The following is a 23,017-nucleotide window of genomic DNA, read 5'->3' on the forward strand; positions in this document are numbered from 1 at the left end:
AAACAGTTATCACCACAGACGAAGCCTCAAATTGATACAAGACAGCGGACAACTATGTGAGCAGATTGAGTTCCGGCTCGGCAACTTCACCACAAATGACAAGGAGAAGGCTCCTACCGGCCTCACCTTTTTGTAAACGTGCCAAGGATAAATGTGTTGATGTCTTCTCAGAAGGTCTTTTAGTTGAGCGCACTCTATGAATGCAATGGAGTGTACGATTTCACATTCCAGGGCGCACATATAGACGACAAGCCACTCATCCGTCGAGGAATTATGCCGAGTATTAGCTTCAGATTTTAAAAACTAAAAATGTAACTGCTTCTCATTGTCTCATGTCAACAAGTTCCTTCAGGCTTGCAAGCTACAGTACCTAGGGCGCTTTTGAGGAGTCCTCGGTGTCATAACCAGCAATAAATAATAGGCCTAATAATAATAGCAATAGAAAGTGCGCCCTCATTTTCAAATTGAGAAGATTTGTTGGATCGCTCATATCAGACGTCGTTACACAATATTCTGCATCGGAATAAATAATCCATATGCTTCCTGATTTTGTACTCTCCAACGTACCCATTATTATAGAAAGTACATACCGAATGGTTATATTTTAGTTTAGAGTTTAATGTCAAGGCTATTCGACTAATCATAAATAGTAAATGGCGAAGCAATGAAGTAAATAATAGCCTTTTTGATTAGGCAAGTCATTGTATCTTTTTCTTCTCGAAGTGTCTCTGACTATCTGAGCACACTTTGCAGTGTCGCCACCTAAAGTTCTCTCAATTTTGTGCCATAGAAATGGCTTTGCCACCATCAACACTGTCTCTGTGTGAGAGAAATCATCCAAGGAATCCCCATGGAGTTCTTCATGGGTTTAATGATTGTGTTTTGTTACAAATGCTAGGTCTTATTATTTTATTTTCTGAGCATGTGGTGTACGTGTACAAATACAGTATGTGCTCTTGGGCATGTATCAAGTAATGCCGTCATTTTGTATATAGGCCTATATTATTTTACCACTGTTAGTGTGTTCTTAGGCAATGGGGGTTCCTTAAGGGTCGTTCTCTCGTGGACCGTTTGTTTTATCTCTCTCTGGGTCTAACCGAGTTGTGCTGGTTTAAATTGCTTTCAAAAATGGGTGTTACGTTCTGGGTCACAGGTTCAGCCACACCTGAGTCTCCTTACTACATTGTCAGTGCTTTGTTCGTCCGCATTAATTTTGGAAAGATCTCCGCGATACACCATCATCTTTGTCCTTGTTTCTTAACAATACCGCACCAGATGACTGGCTTTGGATTGAAACCAAGATCAACCTGGCATATATCCTGCACTGTAAAAACTCGGGTGTTAAAATCAACACTGTTAGGTGTTATCAGATGACCACACCATTGGGTGTTACTTTAACACTAATGATGATACTTTGCACACCTATAAGTGTTACAGTGCACTAGATGGTGTTACAAGTAACACCAAATAACGCCAAAATTTTAACACCAGTGAAAAGTGTTGGTGTAGTCTTCAAATAACACCGCGGATGTTAAATTTAACACCCCAGTTTTTGCAGTGTGCTTCCTGAGGTCAGGGGAGTGGCGTAGAGTTTTTGCGTACAACAAATTCCCAGTTCCCAGTAACAACCTTACTGAACTCAGTTCTGCTGATCTTAAAGGATCCATGAAATGAATTTTTCTTCTAATCACTTTTGGGTGTCTCTGTACTCTTCTTAAATGTAAGATGACTGTTTGACTTTTTTATTGAGCTATGTGAACTGAAAAGTGCGCTTTTTTAAATATTCCAAATTGACCAAGCATTTCTGGACAAGTGAGGGCGCTTTTCCTTTGCTGTAAATCAAGAAAGACATGGTTCGGTTTGATCTCCAAATTTGCTATCTGAAATCATTTCTGTGAAAAGGTTGTTTGCTTGCTTATTGCCGTATACTTAAACAACAATAAATTACCAAAGGATATGAAATCTGCGATATAGCAGTGCGTTAAAAAATCTAGAAATTTTCTGTGTACAAATCAGAGCAACATTGAGGCTCGGCGCCTTGGATGACATTATGGTTTTGCTCGTGAATATGCAAATGCATTAGCATAAAACCAAACAAACTCCGAAATATGGGTTAAACTTGCAAAACAAAAATTTCAAATCAAGTTAATTGAAACCCCTGGGGTGCAATTTCAAGGGTTAGTGTAATTTAGTAAAATATTTCTAGTTCATGGTCCTTTTAAGGTCAACCGTGTAGTAACTGCAGGTATTCAAGTTGAAGTGTTCCGACTTTCTTAGTGTACTGGCTTCTGTAATTGGTTCCGCACGAGACGGGCAGTTGCAGTTTGTCTGTGAGTCAAGAAAAAGCTAAGAGATTATAGCAGCAAGAAACCTTTTAGCTGCGCCACCAGTAGGCCTAGTCCATGTTGGACTCAGTAGAATGGCAAACCTTCTTTGTCCCGAAAAGAGGGTTGCAGTGCCAAGTCACTGGCATCGTTCATGGAACTTCCCAGGCAAAGGTCAGCCGTGTGCACTGCTGGACCCAACCATGGACGAAAACTAGCTGCAAACATAGTAGGTGAAAGTATATGTACATATACTGTACATGTATATCAAGCATGCATATGTGTCAGTGTCAGAATAGATTGATCCGACCCTTCTCGGTCCCCCGTCGTGGTCATAGGACTCGACTTGTTGGCTTTGTGAACGTGGCATGACTTTGAATAGCATTCATCAAGCTGGATTATATTGGATACTGAGATAGTTGCTGTTACAAGCCGTATTTTGAAATGCTTGAATTGCTAAAAACTCAGCGGTGCATCCAGTGAGCAAGAAAGTGGTGAGTTTCTTTGGCCCCCTTTGTGATTTAGGGAAGGGTGATTTAGAGAGAGGTGGTGTGGGTCACTCGCAATTCACATCGAGACTGCAAAAATTCTCTCAGCACTGATTCCTATCTGAATACCCACCGAGGATTCAGCCACTCGCCACTTGGTTTCATTGTTTTCTTTACTATCGTGTACGATACCTTCGGTTTCTCAATTTTGCGCAGTTCTTGAGTAAATCATCGGAACATCCTTAAGCCTATAGTACCCGAGGGCAGATACACGATAATTTGAATAACGTAGAACCTTGTTTCATTACTGCCTGTTTTCCAACATAAGATTGTGTTTACTCTTTCTTTTGAAGTTTTTACGTGAAATCTGATACCAGTACCTGAAAGGGAATAAGCCTATTGGAAATATGACGGAGGCATTATAAGGGCGTTATCTTAAGTGGGTAAATATTGAGCAAAGACTAAAGATTTTTCTCAAACCAAATAGCGCCCTCCTGTTGTGTCTGCCATACTTGAAATAGGCTGATGCTGAACTGTGATGGAGTGGTGAATAAACAGAAAGTGGTTTACAAGAGAAAGGTTTGAAATCCGTCTCAAGTTGCAAATTCTAGAATTGGTGCCCATTTAAGGGTTCCGGAAGCTTACAACCGCTGGTCAACTGTCGGATTCGTTTCGTGAATGACAGAAATACAAAGCTTGCGGGAAAACCTCTGATGACAGAGTCTCCGTGAAACATCTAGGCTTATCCTCTTTTGACCAAAGCAGTTTTTCAACTTAAAGCCCTTGGATCACAGAGAAGTTTTGCATGATAACAATTAAACCTGCCACAATGATGTCTGAAATTCTGTTTGAAGAATAAGACGTTTAAAAACAGATTTATCTTCCTTCCGCAACTTCGACAATCTATGAAGTGCAGTTTGGCTTTTTTATGTGAACTGTTTTTGAATTTTAAATGGTTTATTAATTAACATAAAACAAAGGCCGAATTAAGACATTTTACAGTGATAAGTATGTGATAAATACAAAAGAATAAACTCACCAAAAAGAAAAAGCAGAAGAAAGAAAATATTGACAATTAAATTACATTAGATTAAATGTGAATATAATTATAAGTATTCTGTAAAATAATTAAGAAAATGGAATCATAACACTTGACCTTATCCTTTCGCCTAAAAAAGTATGAGTACATATGAAGGTAATAACCCTAAAGATTGACAATCAAAAATGCCACTTTTGTTATACAAGTATAAACATAATTATTACATTAATTAAACTTCGAACTCCAGAACATTATAATTGCGCACAAACAACTTTAAAATAGAACAGAGCATTTACATCGATATCTCAGAAGGATACCACGAAATTAAACATCATTAGAGAAAAAGTATGTTTTCGATGATTTATCCTGACTGCAGATCGTTTTCAGCACTACTGAGAGAAGAACAGTTTATTGATGATAAACGTTTACTTGTACAGAGTAAAATTGTCGGAAATAAGTACTTCTAATCAACATTTAAAGTGTGGCATTCATTGTAAATTCAGCAGTTGCATCTCTTGTGAACATGAGCTCACTTAAGTCACATTGAAATGTGCTTCTTACAGTTTTGGATATCGTTTTGATTTAAATACTAGAACTAGAATAATTAATTATTCCTCAAGTTATTGAAGCGAAAGAACTTTCTAGCAAAAATGATTTCATATAAAGTCACCCTAACAGTGATGTTGACAGTTTACGTTTTCTGTCGCTGAATAGGTAATTCGTCTCTTTGAACAAAAACGAGGGAAAAGTCCAAATTGTTTCAAATTAAAGGGTCAGATTTAGTCATCTCGACACAAGTAAATGCAAACACTACCGGTACTTGTATCACATGAATAAGGTCTTAGTATTTCGCTGGTACTTCCGGATGGGAGTAACACACTCTCATCCGAAGTCGAGCAACATCACCTGATACCTCCCCCTCCTACGTCACAGACGTTGGTAAACTGGCAGACAGGACGAAATTGACGAAGTATCTCACATCAGTACTTGCAATTAAATACAATGAAAATACCTCTGCTGTCAAGACTGGTGAGATAAATAAAAAAGTATTTTAAGGCCACATAATGGCCAACTAAGAGTAAACTGCTAACCTTGCCTAGCCGTACAGAATGACAGCAATGTTTGAAAACATAAGAAATGTCTACAGAAGCAAGTTATTGTCAATCATATCAGACCAAATTGAAAGTCAAACCCACGTCAACTTAACAAAACACAAGCTAAATTACAATTAGCGTATTGGATCGAAGTTAACAATCTTGAAAAAAGACCTTTAATGAAATATTTTTTATATGTATAAACTTGACTAACTTAATTACCTTGGATACGTCAATGAATTTAATTAAAGTCACTCTGCATGATCGAGATATTACTCCAGAAATGCATCAGAACAGACCCACGGCAACCATTTTTAAATGTCACCAAACAATGTATACTAAGTCTATTCTCTCTTTCTCTTTCTTCTCGAAACGGAGCCTAAAAATAGTTGAAGATATAATGTTTGTATTCGGTCATGACTTTCTCACGCATTTCACAAAAGTCAAAATCGGAATTTGGGTAGAACTCATCTATTGTTTCGTGTTCGCTCACGTAATCGGGCCAATGCGCAGTGTCGCCTGCGTCATATTTGTAGCACTGAATTGTAGCGCAGTAATCATTGGAAGGGTTGCGAAGTTTGTGGGTCTGGTACCAGTTGCGGTCCAGCCAAGTGACATTTCCCGCGCTCGCCTCAAAGGTTAGCAAGGGATCGTGGGAACTGGTGGGCGACTGCTTGTTAAAGATATCGATAGTAATAGACCCGAATAGGACCTTGATGACGGCATTGGCGTTGCCGTGGTTGTGGATGGGACTGTAGTGGCCTGCGGGCCAAATCTCCAGCACATACGGGATTCCTGGAGATTTTCCGAGACTGTGGCCCAGAGTGACACGCAAGTACGTTTCATTGGGATCATCTCCCAGCTCACCTACTTTACTTTCGATCTTCTCTTTCAGAACGCCATTTGCCAGGCTGTATCGGATCGCATCCGACAGCAGCACCTTCTCCCCTTCTACCTCGGTATAATTCAGATCGCAGCCCACCACATTTGAGTAGAGTTCCTTGCAAGCAGACGGCAGACTCGCCGAGAAAGTGTAATCACCCTTGTCCAGGGTGAACAGGTTGACCTTTGAACTGTCCAGAACCATCGGCGGCAGGTTGCAGATGAAAGGCTCTTTGTCAAACTCCACCAGCGGCTCCAACACATCGACTCCCTCTACTTGCGAATTAGCTGGAGATGTATACACAATAATAACGTCATTATTTCAGGATACAAAATTAAAGTAATGACAAACAAAAGTGTTCAAGTAAGCGTCCACAGAAACATCATAACTAGAAATGTTACATGTATCTTTCAAAATATGTTCGGTAAAGAAGAATATCCATTGCAAAGCATTGTGGCCACCCGGCTATAGGTGTTGACCTCAGTGACCTCAGTGTATAGATAAAATGTGAATTCAAAGAAACGGGTCAGGAAGGAAATTGTTGACGTTATCAGCGCGATGAGAACGAGCGACGTGTCCCTATCCCCGCAACGAGCAAAATTTGTGAAGATTTTCCTCGAAAAGATCCAAATGTGTCGGATCTGCTTTGTATCTTATTTACCAATCTTATAGTGTAATTCGACCACCAGAATTAGAAACCATTACTATGGTGGCACAACACTCGTGGACAGGTAGTACGCGCGCGTTACATGCCTCTTCGACCAACAGGGTGTCGTGATTTGCCAAATGCACGTGCACGTCAAGCTTTGTGCGTGTGAGTGTGGTGCCACCGCAGTTATGGCGTCTAACCAGATTAGTCTATAAAGCAGAACGAAAACTAAAGAGCTTATGAAACTTATAGAAAATGCATGTGCGCATTTGTGTCTGGTTACATAAATTACCACGCGGTTAAGGCTAACGGAAAAAAATAAGCCTTTTGGCAAAAAGGAGAGTCAATAGGTCTCCATTAACCATTTTTGTTATCATTCTAGATCTGTTCTTGCTTCTATTTGAAATTTTGATGATAAATTGGTCTAGATCTATAAAGTACAATGGGTGACAAATGTGGAACGTAGAAAATGCCGTCCAATATCTGTTGCGTTTCTATCTGGTGCCAACAATGAAGGTGGTGAGCCTGATTGTTCCCTGCAGGGGAGAGGGACGGGCGAAACAAACAGTGTATGGTATTTTTTGTGGTGTCAAGATAAAGATATATTTACTCACGACATTCAAACTGTCCTCTGACCATTTCATTATACAACTTGACGAACTTCTTTCTATCTGGTCGGAACAAGTGCTCGTGCATCTCTTGCCTCATGCGCTCTCTCTCCCTTGGGTTTTTTGCTTTCGCCAGAAAGTCATGCGTCATGAGCGTGGTCTCCTCCATCCGGTATCCCTTGCCATACTTCAGCACCAGGTTGTCGCGGTCGTAGCTGTACCAGTAGGACACTTTCCCTTCCTCCACCCCGCATCCCGCCTGGTCGATTCGCTTGAGCTCCTTTGGGCATCGGTCGCGCTTGCGTTGAATGATGAAAGACGCGCAGTCGTTGCCCACGTACAATGCGATCATCGGGTACTCATCTTCTGCGTCCTCGACGGAGATGTAGAACGGCTGAAAGCGTCTATCAGCGTTGAAAATAAAAGTTCCCTGGCCGATAACCGGGAATGGTTTTTTCCAACAACTGGACAGATGACGCATATCCTCCAGCCATTTCACTGCAAAAAAAAAAAAGAGTGTACGTGTAGAACTGCATGTGTAAATTGGCAATACTGTCAGAAGCTTCCAGTTTCTATGGAAAAGTATGAAAAATTAATTGTGGAGAAGTGGAAACGGGGTTAGATAAATGTCGACATTTGAAATAAAAGATGGTAAGTTTGGGAGCAGGTGATAGGTAGCAGAACTTCAAAGTGCAATTTTTAGAGAATAGTCTGAACGTATTTACTTTTAGTTTTTGTGCAGGTATTTTTCAAAGTGATAAGTTCAAGACATGCAATTTGCATTTGAGAAAGATTTAAAGATCAAGCCCTCTATCCTATCATTTTGACCACACACATTTCCACGGCACCACAGGTTTCCATCTCGTCTGATCCAAGTTAAAGTGTTCTCTGGCTTTTTTGAAGACTTCATGTATTCTGGTCACCAAAATTTTAACCAATACCTACGTTTTTTCCACAGAAACCAAAAAGCCTCCCTGGCCTTTCTCCCTCCAGCCGGCAAGGTCTGCTGCGGGGCTGGTCGTTCGGCACGAACCGCACTCATCGTTGTCGGAGTGGATACTGTCGGTGGGGAAAAAAAAGATTCACTCTTGTTAGATGCTACATATGGTCAAAAAGTATTAAAACTGGATAACAGTGAATTCTCTTATGCATGGAAGCCACAAGTGGGCAGATATGATGATGTTATATTGTTAGCGACTATTCTGCCAGTGGTTCAATGTCGGCTCAACAAGGTCATCGACGCCGAAACGCTGAAAACGTGAGCTTTAGAAGATGGGGGTATTTCACCTGTCGTACTTACTACACGAGGTGTTTAGACACGGGGTTATGATATATATATAATTGGAAGAACAGTTTCCTGTTTTGCACTGAGTTTAAAAAGTTGTGGGCAGTTATCTGATGATACACTGCTAGAGTAACTCTTTGCCTTGAGCTTTATAAGAGGCAGACTTCGGGTCGCCCGTGTCTCAATACATGTATACGGGTACCGCTGCACCACGTGATAATCACAATGTATCTGCATAACATTGCAACACCGTGATCGCCCTCCATAATTGTTGTTCCATTTTCTGCGATGAGGGTGACAGGTTTTGATAAATAACACGCTGGTCTTAAGACCAGATTAAGCGAGTGGACGCTGATAGTGGCCCGAACCAAAGGCCATTCGTAGATATCCTTTGAGTCAGTAAATCAACATAAATTTTAAGACTTCTACATTTCTAATGATTTGTTTCAATCATTTTTACTTTACTATTCTCAAACACCCCTCTCGCCATTTTATGGTAAGTGCCTCTCACGAGTGATCTTACATAGTTAGTGAAATTGTGTACGCTGAACAAATTCAAGGAAACGGGACCAGATCAAATCATCATTTTCATTTGACACAGGAAGCCAGCCCATGTTTTGCTAACCATTAATGACCGGCCACGTGACAAGGAACTGCTAACCTGTTATTTGGCCTAACTATGGGGTGAACATGAAAGCATGATGTTATGACTACGAGAACGAGAAGACTCTGCGGGATTAAAGCCGACAATTCTTTAACTGGGTACGATTTTTTCCCTAACTACGTATTCACCCAATAAGTTTCTAAAATGTCATCAAAACTCCAACTGCTGACACGTAAAAAAAAGGATGACACAACTTGCAACAAAGATAATCTGGGTGGGAATCGAGCCATTGATCATCAGCTTATAAAACAAGCTTCTAAACCACTGATCTTTACCGACAGATCTGCAAGGTAATTTTTCTTGTGAGTGGGAAGCAGTCTGTCTGCGTCTTGGCTGGTGGTCTTTAAAAGGACCATATAATACAATAAGTTCACAAGAGCCCTTTTAATGGCAGATTTGTGTTCAAGTTAGAGTTCTCTTCAATTTTCGTTTTGCTATTTTAATCAATATTTTGGAACTTTTCATTATATTTTCAATTGTTGTTTTTGATATTTTAATCAGTATTTTGCAACTTTTGGGTTTTTTTATGCTAATACAAATGTGCACATTCATAAGCAATCTGTAATGTCATCCTTGGCACTGAAACTGAAAAGTTGTATTGCTTTCTGCACAGAAAACTGCTGGAATATATTTTTATTTCCTTGTACATTTCCCTTTCTTTCCGTAAGTATATGGCAATAAGCCTGTCAGCCAGTTTTATGTTTTCAAAGAGCAAATATGGCGTTCAAAATTTGAACATGAAAATGTGTGTAACATGAACAATGTCTTTCCTGTATTATATCACCACAACATCGCCCTCATTTATCCGGAAAGGCTTGAACAATTTGTAATATTTAAAAAAGTGCGCTTTTCAATGGACGTAACTCCAAAAGGACTTGAAACACTTTCACAAATTGAAGAAGAGTACAAAGATGCATAAAAAGTGAGTCTAGGAAAGATTCATTGCATATATCCTTTAAGGTCGGCACTCGAGCAGAGGGCCTACAGACATTCACGGTAGCTACCTCAGCAGGCAAAAGAGCAATCGAAACTGTGATACGAATCCAGGAATTTCCCCCATCCTGAAGTCTCTTGCCCACCTCGTAAAGTACCGACCTGGACCCTGTAGATGCGCGGGTATCATTGCGTCAGATGGGTAACCGCTACGTTTTAATAGGCTTCCGCAAGAGCGGGAAAACGTAACCATTCAGGAAATTGTCAACTCCCATTCAAAGAATAAACCACAATGTAACGAACATTTTGTTCTTATTGAGTTGCGAAACCTTTTCACACGTACAAACTGTTGCGAGACCATATGCTGTGGTTGTCAAAACACCCATGTTTTTTCACTGGGGATGCTTTCGTTTCAACCTATCCTCTGGAAATTTTTGCTGCCACATATGCTATTTACAAGATTGTTCAACAAAATTAAATTCCATTCGAAGACGAAAGGGAGCTTTTCCTCTCAACTCTCGTTTTCGGACAGACCATCCAATTGACACACTAAACGCTGTGCCTAGGGTCTAAAAATTAAGGAGCTCACGAAACCTTGAGTGCGTATCACACACTTTTGCAACGTAAGGAAAATGTTTAAAAGTTTATCGTCCAAAATTTCGATTTTGGGAATGCTTTGAACACCTTCAGCCCTTACCAGCTGTGCAATATTGTTGACAGCAAGCCTACATGAATAGATCAAAGGAGGACAAACGGAGCTGTGCTTGGTACCCGAGGGCCAGCGGAGCAGTGGTGCCTAGAGCCACATGCTACGACCTCCCGAACACTCAATCCTGTCCCTGACCACAAGAGCTTTATCGTCCGCCAACTTTCACTTGCCACTCTCATAAAACTCCGATGGCCCTGTCGGAACCCCTTTTTTCCCTTCAAGCAACAAGTTTCTTGGAAGGGTTTCTTTACATCTTGTCGGAAATGTAGATTGTTCTTCGAATCCTCAGCCCCACTTGCCCTTAACGTTTCATTTTGGGTAAATTACAATAACAGTTTGATACAGGAGGATTGTAAATGTCTCGAGTAAAGTAAGGAAACAGAAAGTCAAAAACACTTCAGGAATAGAATGCGTCTTAAAGTTTCAGTTTGAACATGTGTCTGATGTCTATAGTAGAGCATATCGCTTTAAGTTTACATGTTGTCCTCACGGGAAGTTATTGGTACTTGGGCAGTTACAAAAATGCATGAAACCGTATTTAGGTGAATGTGGCCTGAAAAGAATACCCGAAGTGTCCAAAAGCGACCTCAGTCGGTAGAGCGGACCCTCACTTGACAGGCTGTTGCAGTCACTGCCCAGAGAATACCTCCACCCAGATAATCTAGATGTGCCACACACACGGCTAAATAAGGTCGGAGGGTTTCCTGGTATTTCAAGCCTTTTTCATCACGTTGACACTACTACAATGCACAAAAATATTTTTGTTTGTCTGTTTTATTCATCTTTATATGTCACTGTGGAACCACTCAAAGTGCTTAAATCACAGTGTAGGGACAATTCCGCATATCCTTACCCGTCAAGCTCATGCCTTTCGTTAACAATAACTAAATCGTAACTTCCAGGCTGGAATGTAAAGTGTCTAACCTCACGTTAGTTTGGTAAGTGTATTTCTTCAATGCTTTTATACACCAAAATGACGTTATTGCTAAGAAGTGAACAAGTAAACTGTTCCCTGTTGCCCTTGAAACGCCAAGACAGACGTTCGTCTTTGCTCTTGTCTTTCGTTTGTCCAGGTCCAGCGCCCTTACAGAGTTCAGGAAAGAGCAAAATTTATGCCTTCCACAAAATCTTGTGAAGAAAGTACATACAGACCTACCGAGAGCTGTACCGTATGTTGGCGCCCTAATCAACGTCTGCGGTCAGTGCACGCGACATTTGCACACGTCGTGTACGGTGCGCATCACTGTGAAGTTTAGACCTGAGTTATTGTACAAAATAACTCACAGTTGAAGGTCAAAAACTTCTGAAATACTTTTCAAGTCCTTTTCTGGCGAGCCTTATTTTGTATAATTATGGACGGCCTTTAATGAATGCACAAAAACATAAAAATGTTTTGGAGGAACATTACGTAAATGAGCCCCTCTGTGTCCTTTCTCCATGGCTACACACATTCGGAGATAAGACCTGTGTCAAACGACTATGTATTTTTCTATAGAAAGAAGGATCCGGGTATAAAGTTTGTTGTCTTTCGTCCCTCGTGGTTCTTAGAATTCTAGCACTTTATAATAAATAACTCCGGGACTTTCCAATTCGTTCTGCGATTTCTCGATTACAGCAGTGGTCTCTAATAGAATGGTGAAATGTGCATTGATCAGACGTATACTTTGTGTTTAGACAAGACTTTCAATTGAAATCTGAGGAGTTAAAGTTCATATGCAGGATGTTTCACTCAATACGTTTTGGGACTCTATCGTAGTTTTTATATCTTTTATATGTTCAGGATTACACAAAGCATAGCACATGATTGAAATGAAAGCGAAATCTCACCACCAAGAGTTTTTTCTCGTGAACATCCAGGAAGTAGTTGTTGCGCTTATTAATGTTGACCTTTACAAAAAAAAAAAAAAAAGCTCACGTGTATACCTCTGCCGATAATGTGAGTTACCGGTCTGCGTCAAATTAAAGTTTTCTTATTCCTGATTTTCCTGATAGTATTCTCCTGGTAAGGAAATATAGTCGGGTGCATGTATCACCTGTCAGCAAGTGGGCCTAATCGGTCTGGTGGACGAAAGTTAAGTGTGCTGACATTCATTACTTAAATATCCATTATTTCCTTAAAGGGTGGCTGTTGATTTTTGTGATTACAAACCTCTAAAATGCACCTTTCAGCCTCGGTTAACATCATTTTCAACGTCTGTTTCATTGTTTTAAAGGGTATTTTAACGCCTTTTTTCTTTTATGCTAATGAGTATTCCATATTCATGAGCACAACTGTGATGTCATCTCAGGAAGAAGCCTCAATGTTATATTGGTCTGTACACAAAAAATCCTGCACTTTTGATATTTTTTCCTGCACTCAGTTTTCTCTTCTTTGCTGATTCAATGTTGTTCATTTGCATAGCAGAAATGTTTGCAGTCGGTAAATTCTGGGTTCACAATTTGAACAGAAACATCCATGCACTAAACCATGTCTTCCCTAGATGATGTCACAGCAACAGTGCCCTCAATTCCATGACTAATTCTAATTGTTTTAAAAAAAATATAAACTTTTTAGTGCATTTAACTAAATGGGAGTTTAAAAGAAATTTCATACAATAGACAAGAGTACAAAGATTCAGAAAAATTGTGTACAAAAAATTCATTGCAGCTACCCTTTAAGTTGTACCTGTACTGCGCCGTTGATCTTTTTTATGGGAACGGCGATTTATAAATTTTCAATTATCATTATTTTTTATTATCCACAATGATTTCGAGAGTCTAGAAGGAATTCTGAGTGTCTTTAGCTTTCTGGAGATCATACTTCAAAGCTTTCCAATTTAGACCGGTAGAGGTACTAAGGTGATTTTCAAGGAAATCCACACCAAAGGCCTTAATATCAGATATAGTGCTATTAAAATGGGCCTTGGAACTGTTAAGATGATGTGTTAATTAAATGATGTATTTCTTTATAATTGTATTGAGATATACTTATATTTTGTGGAAAGGACTTTAGAATGCTTTGAAGGGAAATTCAATATAAAACAGCAAAGGCAACTTGACCTTACAGGCGCGAGTAGTCTCCTGCAAATTATTATTAATGTTATTATCATTTTGTATCAACATTCACTTTGGAACAACAGGAATCTCCGACGCGTTAAATTCCCGTTCCATGGGGGGGGGGCAAAATATGAGGTGTGCCTTTTTCATCCCTCTTCACCGGAACGATAAGGACCACAAGCGTCACATTATTGTGCCCTTGTCGGCTGTCGAGGGGAGTATTCCCTACGGTACGCGCTGGGAAACCGAGACAGGGAATTCATCGTCCTAAGGCATGGAGGTCTGATGTCGTCCGCGAAGTAGACGGAGGAGTGGAGTTAATGCTGCCCGGTCCGGTACCGCGACTTCGTCAGACTTTTGGGGCTTGAGTCCAAGTCTCTGGATCCTGAAGGCCATTTCTGGAGATGGTCCCACGTGTGTGAGCTCATGGAACACTGCACTGGCAGTGTTAACCTGCTACACGAGGACGCGTCACGTCAGAGGAGTCCCGGCCTTTTTTTCTTCATTTTCCTTATGTGTGTCATCTAGAGTCGTCCCTGAAGAGTCCACAACACCGAGAATACCACTCAAGTTAACCAAGAACAGAACTCTGAACATTTTATTTAATTAAGTTATGGATGCTGCCCACCCCCTTTCAAAACCATAAAATGGACCCAGCTGATAATCTTTTGTTTAGTGTGGTTTAAATTTTGTTCGATATAAGTTATTAAGTATTCATTAAGTATTCATTACAAGAGTGAAAACGGGTTTCTTTTTATTCCTGTCTACTTTTGTTTTTGCCCCCCCCCCCTCTAAGGAGTAAGCAATTCAGAGGATTTGATTGAATCTTTGGGGTGGGTATCATGATAGAATACAGATAAATCTGTCCTCAGGGTTTAATTGTCTGCTTTTGATACGATTGAAATTAACAGCTTAAAGTTCATGATCAATTAATCTAGACTTCACTTTGATGTCCTCGATGCTGCGTGTCCAAGACGTGTTGGTTCTAAAACATGCCGAGTCAAGAAGCGTTCGTTGGCGATGTCGATGACATGAGATTCGCGATAAGGAAGGTTGAATCTCTTCTCTCCAGTTAATTGTTTTGGCATTAAAATCGCCAGTAAACATGAAATATGAAAGACTGTTTTTGTGTAATCTTTTTCACTGATGAATCAAGAATTTCATTCACTAACCCTACTACCTGGAACACGATAGTAACAGCCTATTAGGAGAATTTTTTTTCAATCTGAAGCAAAACTGAACCCAATAAATTACAGACTGAATCTGGACAGGGAAAGCAATTAATTTACAGGAGTCAACATTTCCATGTCACATTAGGTCGAGTCGATGGGCGATTTGGAAGTGCCCCCAGTAAACAGTCTGAACCTCCCCCCCCATTTGCGCATTTGGTCCGGGTTGCATTGGCCAAACTGACCTCAAATATCATAAAATATAAAAACCTGATCCGACCTGCATTCGATCTGAGTGAGTTCCCCCAATTTGACCTGGCACGGAGCTCCTGTTAAACTTTGTACGGGTTCGATGGACCAACAAATGACGTATATCTGTGCACCCGCCCTCGCATATGCACACTGTAATTAAGCGGCTCCGAAGAACTGAGCATTAGTGGGGTTTCCACACGACCACAAATTGAGCACTCACTTTTTGAAATACGCTCAAAACACCCGAGCTGCATTTCTTGCACTTCTTCTGTGAGATATGCGGATTTGGGAAGCTTTCTGCCTCCCCATTCCCAATGTAATAATGTTAATAAGTACAAGTACAGAAAACAGTACATCATCGTTTCTGCCACGGCAAAATGTTTCTAAATTCCACATGCAAAAGACAATGGCGATTTTACCACCACACACGTCTTACGTCGGCTGTGTTTTTACGTATGTGGTCATCCATTTTTAAAAACGAGAACCATGTATTTCGGACCCCTGCAATTGGCGCACTCACGTATTGGGATTTCGACATCTTCTTAAAATACAGACGGTGAGTTATTACAGCGCCCTCTACCAATGTAACTAAAGTAATGAAATGGCTTCTAAAATCTGAACGAATAAAAAAAGACACTGTGAAGTGAGTGGCATTCTACGGGAACGTCTTACAGCCACACAAGTAATATTTTTCACGTACATACGTAGTAGTTTCACTGAAACTATCATGTTCGTACGTGAAAGTATCGAGGACGTGCGTGATATATTTTTCACGTACGTACGTGAAAGAAATTTGTGTTTGGCGAAATAAGACATTTCCGTAACATTCAAGGCTGTTTTCCCTTTTTATTTTTCTCTCTTAGCGATTGTGTTTGAAGTGAAACTTGCATAAATTACCTATTTAATAGTGGAGACATTGAAGCAGGCCTACAAGACAGCGCCTCGTTAATGGGGGGGGCAGAGATTTTAAAAAGTTACAATCAAACGAAAACTGCTGCCTGATCGAAATGTTAGTAATTGCTAGGCTTGTTCTTCTGCCGTACTGCAGATAGCCATTGTCTCCTAAAAAAGGTGACGTCATGTCTAGGATATCTCTTATCAGATTTAGATGTGACCCGCACATATCTGGTTTTTTTTAGGTTTATCAAAGTTGTACAAAAATTGAGATCAAAATATTGAGGAACTGTTCCATAATTGTGATTCACGTGGGGTAATTAGCAACGAGAAGTTATTTGTGCTTGCCCAGATGTTATCCATAGTTCCCGACGAAATTTGTTCGAAGAATATCGGCTAATTTCGGAAACGGAGGGAATTCCTTCTAATTTTGTCTTGAGACCGTAGCGGCTATTGGATTGGACTTTAAAAGAACCAGATTTTGGGCGGGATCATCTCATTCTGGCCCGAAATGCTCCGTCCTTTCATGTCTGATTTTTCACAAACTTGGCTTGCATATACACCCTTTATATTAGGTACAAATCTGGAGTTTCAACTCAAATACGCGCCCATACGGTCATTTGAAGTTGAAGGCCTGATCTGGCTCGACAAAATGGGCGCTGCGCGAGAACAATGTGTTCGATTTTCACAATGTTGGCGTCAAAACAGGGCAAGTTCGATCAGCGACTGTTTGTTAACCACTGGTCTGGTCGATTTCACCTGGTGCGCGGTGTATATAAAATTATATTCAATACACAGCTTACCAGTGTAAATTGACAATTTGTCTATGACAACTTGCCTATGACTGCACAGAATTACTGAAAAAAAAAACACTTTAGGCTTGGCTCGTGAAACTCAACTGTAGCGATATTGGCGGATTCTTGACCCACCGTCTGTTTTGGTCTACGTCTGCGAACCAGAGTATATGCTAGTATAGAGTTGTGCGTAAGATTCAACCAATGGCAGGGGGCCTTACATTTACAGGTTACGATTTTGGGCCATACATTGAAACAAAGGGGAAGATCTGAACTCACAATTGAGTTTATCAAAATTAAAAATGAAAAGCAAAGTTCACAGAATCTTTTTTTCAGTTACGATCATTAAACTTAAACACATTATAAGAACATACACAAACAAAGGTATAGTCCGTTGGAGCAAAGTGTGAGTCTTTTGTAATTGTGCGTGAGTGACTGCCCCCACCGCAAAATGAACGCGACCAACGCACGTGGCCCTGTACATTGCCTGCACGTTAATGGTATACTAGACTTTGGCAGGTTGACCACGCGGACTGACTGGAATGGTGGCGTTATGTGTCCGTAAATTGTGTGAACTGGAGAACCGAGGTTAATCGATTTTGAGGATTCGGCTCGCTGGAAGAATTTCGAGTTTCATAACCAGCTGCAGCGAGGTGAGTAGCTTCCCGCAGGACTTATTTTTGGTGAAATTAGTATGGGGGAAACTCAGATTTTTTGTATGCAGTGGATGCACATGTAACTTGTAAGCAAAGATTGTATAGCGAAGATCTTTGCTTCTGTTTTCCTTTCTCCATGTTGGTAGAAATATGTAAGTCCACAATTTTTCCACAGTACGCCTCGCTCAGATCATGAAGGTAGAAATGCTCAGGTTAACTGCGGCGAGTCGCTTACTGAATAAGAATCCGATGAAGCTTAGGTCTGAAATTCTCCATCAATGCCAACTGCTTTTGAGGTTCGTTTTCGAAAAAAAATTTAAAGGATTTTGATGAGGATTCTTTTTCTCAAATTTTTTGATTGATGCTTGTCAAACCGTGACTAATCCGACCTAGGCTGCTGCAGTGCTAGGCTGCATGCGTGAGCAGTTATCAACTTTATTCAGTGTAGAGTGGAATTCCACTTTCGAACGTCCAAGTGGAAACTTGCTGATGGGTGGCAAATCTTGTCTTCGGTGCACACAGTTTTTTTTTCGAGGGGCACTGAAAGCAAGTTTGTTCAGAAGCTGTGGGAATGTTAAAATTTCAAATGGGAGATCTGGGGCTTACAGACTTCTGCTGGGGTGGAATATATAATTTTTTGATAGAAATATGTCTACTGTGAATACTCTTGTCCCATGCTTGTAATCTTCATTCATGGTTGTGTCATTTTCAGAATGTAAAACTCTTCTTAAAGAGCCATTCAGAGTTGTCTGATTTAAATTAAGCTGATCTGTAAAAGTCTTGGGCATTAATCTAGGAGGCACAGTCTTTCCTCTCTCTAGGAATGAATTGACAGTAACTTTAAGAGTTCTTATATCTATAGCCCTAACAGTCTCAAATCCTCCCAGTTCAATGTAATTTTACATATATGTACACCCCAGGTGGTTAGGATTAATAATCCAACAGAATCCAACACCTGAAAAAGGTCTTATGCATGCACGCATAACTTGCCAAATCACAGCTGTATTAAGTGTTGCATGTCTCATTGAACACTGTGAAAAAAAAGAAGCTATAGTTCCCTGAAGTCCATGTTGTTGAAAAACGGTGTATTTATAGAAAGACAGCTCTTTGACACAAAAGTTTAATTGTCCCACTGGAAGATGAACACAATTTGATATTGTTCCGTCAGGGTCCTTGAATTTATCCTTGAGTCAACAAAGGTACAATGTATGAGGCCTGAATAGTGTGACAATCTAATAGTGTGACAGATGCTAATCGAGGGACTAAGAGATTTTGTCTCCTCAATATGAACTGGTGTTCATTTTTATTAGAGGACTCTAATTCTCATGTGCGGGTGAGGATATGTCTGAGACGCAAGTGCAGTCTGTGTCATATAGCCTTCTGTCCACCTATCCTGCTCCTAAGGACAGGCAAAAAATATTCATTTTTTTCTGGTACAGAATTCATAACCACCATATATTCTACACATCTTTAACGCTATAGTGAGTGAATCTTTTCATTTCCATACAATGGCAAATGGGCTCAGTTGGCACTAAGGCGATTCAGTTTTTAAAAAAAATTGCTTGTAATGGAAAAGCAGTTAGTAACATTGTGTGAGAAGGAAGAGGCTTATATGTTAATCCTGGATGAAATCCAGTGTGCAGTGATGCCTATTCAACTTTATGAATATCCTGTTACTTTTCAAACAAGACCGCCTATGTGAAATGCACTCTGTCACACAAAAAGGTTTGATCCCATTTACCAATGCGTGGCTTTCCCAATTGATTCCATGTCCCCTGCAGCCTTTCTTGTGTGCACAAAGAAAACAAAACATTTGTCTGGTGTTTCTTTTGGGGGGGCTAACCTTGGAAAACTCATCATTCTGACAGTTTCACATTTTATGATAAAAAGATCTCTCTGAAGTACTGGTCTGGAGCTCAGTTGTCAAAAGTTATTCCAAAATACATCAGGGATTATCAAACAAATTACAGTGCATGACTTGCCTAACAGCTGTAAATTGACACTTTCACTTTAATGGACACGTGTGGAAGTGTATTTTGTGGAGGTGCCTCAACAGAGAATGTTGTCTGACTCCGAAGAATATTTTCTTGCCTACAAAAGGCTACAGGACTTCAGCTATTATATGTACATGTAATATAAGATACACAGTTCTTGTTAATGGCAATGGACTGATTTTGCTTTCTTAATTAAGACATGTACAGGGCCGGGGTACTCTCTAAATCGGAAAGAGTGAAATTAGGGACAAGACATTTTAGAGTGAAAATCAGTCTGAATTTAGATTGGAAAAGGCTGAAAATAGCCCCTTTCAGTGGAGTGGAATTTCAATCATTTGGAGTGAAGAAATTTCATTCCAATTTTCACCCGAACAGAGTGAATTTTCACTCGTTGGAATTTAGAGAGTATCCGACAGGCACTGTGGGCACTGTGCCAGGGTCTACAAAGAATATTGAGGGCCTACTAAAGAAAAGTTTGAGAGTCCACAAAAGACCATACATGTCGGTGTGCCATGCACCAGTAAAACACAAACACTAACATTCATGCTGACACACAAGAAAAACTGTAGCATCCTTCTCAGAATTTCCCTTTTAGGGAGTGCTTCAAACTCTCTAGTTCACAGCTTCCTTCAGTTTAACGTCAACATGAAATGCATGGCCCCAGTGGTAGCTATAATAGAAAGTCCTGGAATCCTGGTTTCAGAGACCTGGGTCTTTGGACCTGCTTAATCTGGCCCTGAGCTCATAAAATGGCTGAGCAATATTGTCCACTGGCTAGCTTTGAAGTGGGACCCAATGGAATCCACAGAGCTTGACACTGTACAGTACATTTGCCAGTCATGGTTAGCCCCCATGACTGTGACCTGTTACGTGCACTGGTCTGTTTGTATGGAATAACAAAGACCAAAAATTAGTGAAGCCTTGCAGAAAGTTATACAGGCCGGAGTCCCTCTGTTTGCTTTTTGTTCATGCCCTTATAGATTAATACTGACTAACTCCTTTTCACATTGTCACTACTGTAAGTTGTACGAACCAAGTTGGTTATAAATACATGTATTACCTTGGTATTGTTATTTGTGCGCAGAGAAATGGAACTGAGGCCAGCACTGGCCGCCTTGCGGCCACATTTACTACTAGTCTGCCTCGTGGGTTTACTGGCAGCGCCCTCACAGACAGCAGCTAGGAAATATGGTAAGACACAGGTTCCATTTGTTGATATGTTGCTGTAGAAATCTTCGTTTCCAAAGATACATTATATCCCCCAAGGGTGTATGTAAAATCGTATTGAAATTGGAGGATTGGGACTGTTAGGGCTAATTAGTAGCATGGAATTTGCCATGGAGATTTCAAGGGGAGATCTGTCTTCACTTACTGAGATCTCTAGTAGGATAGACCTCCAGTTGGGTGGACTAAGTTTATCATTATCTCTTCTAGATCCTTCAAAACCACAAGGAGGTTTGGAAGGACTTTACAGGATTGTGTAAGTTATAGAGCCCAACAGTTAGCGGTTTTTGTGGAGCTTGTGCCACAGAATTCTTGCACATTGGGAAGATCTTGAAGGGAACTTTAAACAGAATAATCCTTTTGTGAGTTAAATTTGAATAAAATCTGGTACACTAAGTTCTTTAAATTCATGTGAACATCACAGTTTGATTCTCCATACTAAAGACACTGTTGCTATTGCTGTACCTCGTGATTCAGGGCAAGCTTTTGCCTTGCACCAATACATTGTTTTAAGTGGATAAGAAGGGCACAAAGGAACCAGCCCATTCCAGAGATGGTGGTCGCTATGCAAAAGCTTGCCCTGAATTACGAGGTATGGCAACAGTGTCTTTAGTTTATGTTTATGTGCAATCAGATCACTCGGTGTACCAGATTTTATTCAAATTTAACTTGCAAAAGGCTTGTTGGTTGTTTGCACTACAGTCCTTGTCAGGAACAAGTGCAGTAAAATGAGCTGGTCCACTTTGACAACTTCTACATTAGGGACAGTGATTTGTGGGAAAGTTGTTATGTGTGGAACTATTATTGAAGCTGATACTGTGCCAAGCCAAAGATCCAAAGAGAAGTTATCATGAATTGCCCAGGAATTGCACCCTGGGGAGGAAAAAATTGTGTGGGAGTTGCTGAGGTCATTTATGTGTATCCATGTTTGAAGTAAAAAAGGGTTCAACGGGTCTTTGAAGTACATTTAGCGGTATATTTGTACAATTGTAGGCACATTGTACTCCCAGAGCATTGGAATATAAGGAGGCTGTTATTGCAGTAAGCAGCATACGTGAGGCATTGGTATTGACATGTTTCCTCTGCGGTGTGGAAATGAAGGAAAACTCTAAGTATTGGAATGGAGTGAATACATGTACATGTACCTAAATTGAGAACGCACACCTAAGATGATAGGTTTACTTGTATTCAGTGGTGAATAAGTAAGAATAGTGATAGGCACTGTGATTCATGAGTGTCTGATCTTGGGATGAAAAAGACTGGGGAAAAAAATGGCCATCCCTCTCGCAGCCAAATTGTTCAAACTGCTGCTTCTTGCTGCTGCACCAGGCTACACATACACGTATGTTCCGTTTTTTTTTTTTTTTTTAGAGAGTCTTTGTACTCAGTAACTTTGGGAGGAGATGTGTGTAGCTTATCAGCATTGAAACAAGTATGCTAAAGGGGTTTGTACAAAACGGCCCGCTCAAAGTTGTCTTTTCTGGCTTATTGGGCAGGTGGAGAGGTTGCCCGAGGACACACACTGACCTTGCAATAATTTCCTTTATCTCCAACCAAAACTCAACTCCATTTTTATGGTGCAATAACCCGAAATGTTCACACACTCCAATTTCAAGCAACAACCACCTTCCTGGCGAAATGTTTTGGTTGATGGATTAAGTGAATATCTTCAGACTTCTGCCAGGAAATTGTTTCCTTACAGCAAATGAACACACCCTTGAACCTTGTGAAGTTTAAGCGCTGGATTTATTGCAAGAAAAAAACTGTTACTTCCCAGTTATTGTTTGACATTAGAGGAAGCAATTCCAACATGATGCCTGTCTGCCAGCTGGATGGTACCCTGTCTCAACTCAATTTTAGGTCAGTGATGACATTTTGCACTCATTGTTGTTCGATGTCTGATTCTTTTCCTTCCTGACAAGACGTGACAACCCGTTATAATATAGAGATAAAGGTCATTTGGAGGCCATGGAGATTGTCCTCACCTCCATACCAGGTAGCATTAAATAATCATTTGTAATACGGGTGATTTACAATAGTGCGCCACCAAGAGTTCGCAACACGTTGGCCAATCACAATGCGCGGAATTTGTGGATCCAATGCACCTTTGGAAAGGGTCGACAAATTTCGCGCGTTGCAAACTCTTGGAGGTGCACTGTTGTGAATCGTCCGTATACATGTAGGTATTGACTCTTTGAAGGAACATGTCTGTGTCCAAATGGTTAGAGTTTGTCACTTCCCAAAATAGGGTCAGGGATTCAAATCCACCTACTTAGTTACTTCTTGTGACCTTGGGCTAGTCACTTTACCCCCAGTTGTCTC

The 23,017-nt window shown here is 40.4% G+C and overlaps 2 protein-coding genes across 9 annotated transcripts in view; one reads left to right on the forward strand and one right to left on the reverse strand.

Moving 5' to 3' along the window:
• Nucleotides 1-5,227: 5,227 nt before the first annotated feature.
• Nucleotides 5,228-8,482, reverse strand: LOC110987493 (uncharacterized). Of its 2 annotated transcripts, none has more exons than XM_022250257.2 (4): nt 8,386-8,482; nt 8,031-8,144; nt 7,092-7,583; nt 5,228-6,115 (listed from the first exon to the last, which is right to left on the reverse strand). In XM_022250257.2, the coding sequence occupies exons 2-4, from the start codon at nt 8,125-8,127 to the stop codon at nt 5,325-5,327; spliced, it is 1,380 nt and encodes a 459-aa protein (XP_022105949.2). In that variant the 5' UTR covers nt 8,128-8,144; nt 8,386-8,482; the 3' UTR covers nt 5,228-5,324. The 2 variants fall into 2 exon arrangements, with proteins under 2 accessions (XP_022105949.2, XP_022105950.2); XM_022250258.2 differs by having other exon boundaries at nt 8,373-8,463.
• An 8,850-nt stretch (nt 8,483-17,332) lies between these two features.
• Nucleotides 17,333-23,017, forward strand: part of LOC110987500 (uncharacterized) — an 83,064-nt gene continuing 77,379 nt past the window's right edge. For all 7 annotated transcript variants that reach the window (XM_022250276.2, XM_022250279.2, XM_022250277.2 and 4 more), the window contains exons 1-2: nt 17,333-17,474; nt 20,556-20,662. In XM_022250276.2, the coding sequence (XP_022105968.2) occupies nt 20,560-20,662 (103 nt within the window). In that variant the 5' untranslated portion in view covers nt 17,333-17,474; nt 20,556-20,559. The remainder of the gene's footprint in view (nt 17,475-20,555; nt 20,663-23,017) is intronic.

This window comes from Acanthaster planci, linkage group LG03 (genome assembly GCF_054643075.1).
Source record: "Acanthaster planci isolate LZ-2023a linkage group LG03, COTS_SCS, whole genome shotgun sequence".
Lineage (NCBI taxonomy): Eukaryota > Metazoa > Echinodermata > Asteroidea > Valvatida > Acanthasteridae > Acanthaster > Acanthaster planci.